The sequence below is a fragment of the Petaurus breviceps genome, unplaced genomic scaffold (assembly GCF_028583685.1).
Source record: "Petaurus breviceps papuanus isolate PSGF00001 unplaced genomic scaffold, PetGlider_PUasm1.0 229, whole genome shotgun sequence".
Classification (NCBI taxonomy): domain Eukaryota; kingdom Metazoa; phylum Chordata; class Mammalia; order Diprotodontia; family Petauridae; genus Petaurus; species Petaurus breviceps.
In genome coordinates, this window is record NW_027185903.1 from 5,189,400 (window position 1) to 5,193,800 (window position 4,401).

The window sequence follows — 4,401 nt, forward strand, 5'->3', positions numbered from 1 at the left end:
CTCTCTCTCTCTCTCTCTCTCTCTCTCTCTCTCTCTTTCTCCATCCTCCCTCTGTGTCTCCGCCACCCACACCCCCCACCTCCCACCCCCCTGCGGTTCCGCTCCACTTCCTTCTCCCCGGCTCTGCGCTGCGGCCTAGGTGCCTCCAGACGGCTGCCCCGTAGCGTGCCAGCATGATCCCCCTGAAGCGGACCGCCTACCAGGGAGTCCTCATGTGTCTGGCGCTGCTCGGGGGCTTGTCCCTCGTGTGGTGGCTTCTAGAAGCCGGCGCACGTCACCTCCGATGTCCCCCGCGGGCCCCAGGGTCCGGCGTGGCTCCTGGGCCCGGCAGCCGCGGAGGGGCTGCCCGTGTGGGTCGTGCCGGTTTCCGACCGCGCGGCCGACCTGCTGGTGCTGGACTTATCCTGGGTGCGCCACGTCGAGGAGCACATCCGCCAGTTCCTGCTCTACCGCCCCTGCCGCTACTAACCCATGCTGCGCAACCACCCCGTGAAGTGCGCCGGCGACGTCTACCTGCTGCTGGCCGTCAAGTCCACCCTGCCCAGGGTCGACTGTCGGGAGGCCATCCGGCAAACGTGGGGCCGCGAGGTGGAGGCCGAGGGCAGCCGCGGGGCCGTCCGCACCCTCTTCCTGTTGGGCAGCAACCCCGAGGAGAAGGCTCTGGACCCCTACAACTATCTCGTGGGCCTGGAGGGCAGCTTCTACAGGGACATCCTGCAATGGGACTCCCTGGACCGCTTCTTCAACCTGACCTTGAAGGAGGTGAACTTCCTCAAGTGGCTGGAGGTTTTCTGTCCCCGGGTCAGCTTCATCTTCAAGGGGGGTGATGACGTCTTCGTCAACCCTGCCAACCTGCTGGCGTTCCTGAAGGAGCGGACGCCCCGGGAGACCTTCTTAGTGGGAGATGTCCTCTATGGAGCCAGCCCCAACCACATGAAGAGAAACAAGTACTATATCCCCACGGCTTTGTACAAGACCTCCAACACCCCCCCCCCCAATGTGGCTGGAGGAGGCTACCTCTTGACCAGGGAGCTGGCCCACCGCCTCCACCTGGCCTCCCAGACCCTGGAGCTCTACCCCATCGATGTCTTCCTGGGCATGTGCCTGGAGGTGCTGCTTGTGAGCCCCATGCCCCATGAAGGCTTCAAATCCTTTGGTATCATTTCTTCCAGTCAAAGCTACCTACACAAGGACCCCTGTATTTACCGCTCCATGATGATGGTTTGCAATATGCATCCTGAGCAGATGATGGATATATGGGAGCTGGTCCACAGCCATCTCAACTGCTCCCAGTTGGGCAGGTTCTACGTCCTTGATTCCAGGGAAGAAAACGAGCCCCTGGGAAATATGAGTCATTTGGTCATTTTGTATGTTTTAATGTACCTAGTTTTGGTTTGTGCACAGAAGTAGAAGACCAGGGCCTGGACATGAGGCTATGTGTGATTAGAAGGAATGCTCAATTCAGCCTGGAGCTGTCTCCTGGGTAGGAGGGAAGGTCTGCCTAGGGAGGGGTTTGGATCCTGAAAAAGAAGGGATATATGGGTGGAGGATAATCAGGCAGAATTCCTAACCCCAATTGGAATTATCCAGAAATACAGTTATTTATCCTTTCTATATCTGGCTTTCCCCATCATGGTTTCAATATATAGCAGGTCAGCATAAGAAATTAAATGAGAATTTGGGGGGAGTTTGGTGGAAGTCACAGACAACACAAAAAAGCCAGCAGATAACAGAAAAAGTTTAGAGCCTCAGAAATGCATAAAATGTATACATAGTATTGTATAATATCAACATATTTTATCTCTTAATGCCACAAATATGCACAATTTCTTTTTTAAAGTTAAAATAAGGAAAAAGCTAATGTTTTCAAAAAGAACATGAAAGGCAGTCAACAACACACAAAAGTGTAGCAGCAAGCACCCCAGCGTCCCCAGGGTAGCTTGCCAACACAGGTTCTTGGATCTGCTTTGTTAAAGGAAAGCAACTCAAAATGGGTTAACAAGCTTACTTTAATCAGTCAAATATGTATCATTTACCTAGTTCAGGGGAAAGAGGTCAGCACCCTGAATTTCAGAATATACAGACAGAATTATCAAGACAGAAACAGATCAAGTAGACAGATTTCCAAACTGTCCAACCATTACATCCATACCAAACAACATCTGGGTTTCAAAGCCGGGGAGCCCTGGACAACAGCTTCCCAGAGTTTCATCTGATCAAATCACAGAACATTTCTCAAAGTGAGCCCCAAAACAAAGCTACACATCAGGGCTTATATAGCCTTCTCCTGGCTCAGAGAATGTAACAACCTTACTGACTTACTGCCCAATCAAAAAGTATCTACTGAAAAACAAGCCTCCCACCCCAGGCTCCAGGTGCACTTTAGCCTAGGGGCAGGGAAGATCTTTAAATTTACATTCCCATTACAAAAGGCTAGTGGTATTTTTAATTAACATTGACCTACATATGGCCTATGACCAAATACTTAATCCAAATTTTATATCAAGGTACTGTAAACACCTCATAAGAGAAAAAAAAAATCAGGTTTCTTTGGTACAAGGGGAAGGCCAAAAATTGTATACAGATTTTTCCACACTGTGGGGGGCACTGTGCCCCTAACACCCATGATGTGGAAGGGATTACTTTACAAGGAAAAGGTCTGTTTGATTTCACAAGGTCATCTTAAGCATCTCTTGGGTCCATCCATGTCCTACCTGGTTCTTTGGAGCTGATGGCCTTTAGCAGTACCTGCCCCAATGAAGTGCCAGATTCAGGTCTAGAGAATCCTGGCCCTTGCCTAAATTGGTGGATTTAGACATAATCTTTTTGAAGGGGATCTATATTTTATCCAGAGTTGGGTCTCTTCTTGACTTGGCGTTAGGGATATGGGTAACGGAATAGGATCTTTGTATACAGCCCAAAGGAGGCCAGAGTGAACACACTAGCTCTACTTTCTGCCCCCACCCAAACACATGCAAATATCCCAATTCTAATTAAATGTGGACAGTGAAACTGATCTTGTAGTTTGAGTCCAGGCATGTGCATATCCCAGCCAGCAAAGAGCCCTGGTAGAGAAAACCCTGAGAAGGCCTTGCAAACCTTCCATCCCCTAACCTAAGTTCTAACTCATTTGGATGTGTATGCTTCCAGATGTGCAGGTGGCTGGCAAATGTACATGCTTGGGTATGATTCTGACTTTCCATGCTCTGGGCAAGATTTTTGCAGCTCTATAAAACCATCCTTGGATAGGATAAGCTATTCATTCTGGCTCCCTCAAAGGTAGCCCTTTGTAGAACACTGGAGTGCTCACTTTCATGTTCCACAATTCACTGCCTAATTTTGTCAATTAAAGGAGAGATATGATATGTTCTTGTGTGAGAAAAAAAATTAAAATAAAAAAGTTCTTTATGCTTTCCTTACATTTGTGAATATTATTCTCAGCAAGTCATATCCACCTCTATGTAACCCCATTTGGGTTTTCTTGGCAAAGATACTGAAGAAGTTTGCCATTTCCTTCTCCAGCTCATTTTACAGATGAGATACTAAGGCAAACTGGGTTAAGTGACTTGCCCAGGGTCACACAACTAGTAAATGTCTGAGGCTGCATTTAAACTCAGGTCCTCCTGACTCTGGAGCCATATTCACTATGTCACTTAGCTCCCCATGTCAGCATTATAAGGACAAGGTAACTGAAACCAAAAAAATTCAATAACTGCAAGAAAGCAAGCTCATATTCAATCTATTTCAGCAAGTTTTTCTTAAGTTCCTATTTTTTTAAGGTGTTAGGTATTGGAGGGGCAAAGACAGAAAAGAACAGTAGTCTCTGCCCTCTGGGAACTTACATTCTACTGCAGATTTGCAAATAATATCAAGGAGGACAGGAGGGAGAGCACACTTAATATATTATTCTTTTTAAAAACTGAAATAATTTAATTTAAAATACATTAAAATATTTTTAAATCAAAATAATTTTAAAATATTTTAAAACTAAAAACATGTTTAAAATTAAAGATAATTTTAAAATAACTTAAAAATTGAAAATAATTTTAAATTAAAATAGTAATTTTTAAAAAATTGAAATAAAGGGTCAGAACTAGTATGGTTGAATTTATTAGAGAAAGATGTAAATTCCTACCCTAAAGTTTTTTTTTTTTGATCAACTATATAAATACATTAACCATAGAACCAACAGTTCTATATAAACCAAATTGAGATATTCCAATTAACTGTAGGGTCAATATGAACCAAAATTTTGACTCACCAAAAACCAGTGAATGCAATTTTTGCTATGATACTTTAAAAGAGCTAAGGGTACATCAATGTGGACTAACAAACTACTTTTACAGAAGGCCCAAACCAGTGGTTTTTTGGTTTTGGTTTTGGGGTTTTTGTTTGCTTTTG

At 45.2% G+C, this 4,401-nt stretch overlaps 1 protein-coding gene across 1 annotated transcript in view; it reads left to right on the forward strand.

Moving 5' to 3' along the window:
- Positions 1–1,410, forward strand: part of LOC138167553 (UDP-GlcNAc:betaGal beta-1,3-N-acetylglucosaminyltransferase 7-like) — a 101,934-nt gene extending 100,524 nt beyond the window's left edge. Inside the window, 1 exon segment of the mRNA XM_069096533.1 lies at positions 262–1,410. Within this exon segment, the coding sequence (XP_068952634.1) occupies positions 262–1,410 (1,149 nt within the window).
- Positions 1,411–4,401: the final 2,991 nt, after the last annotated feature.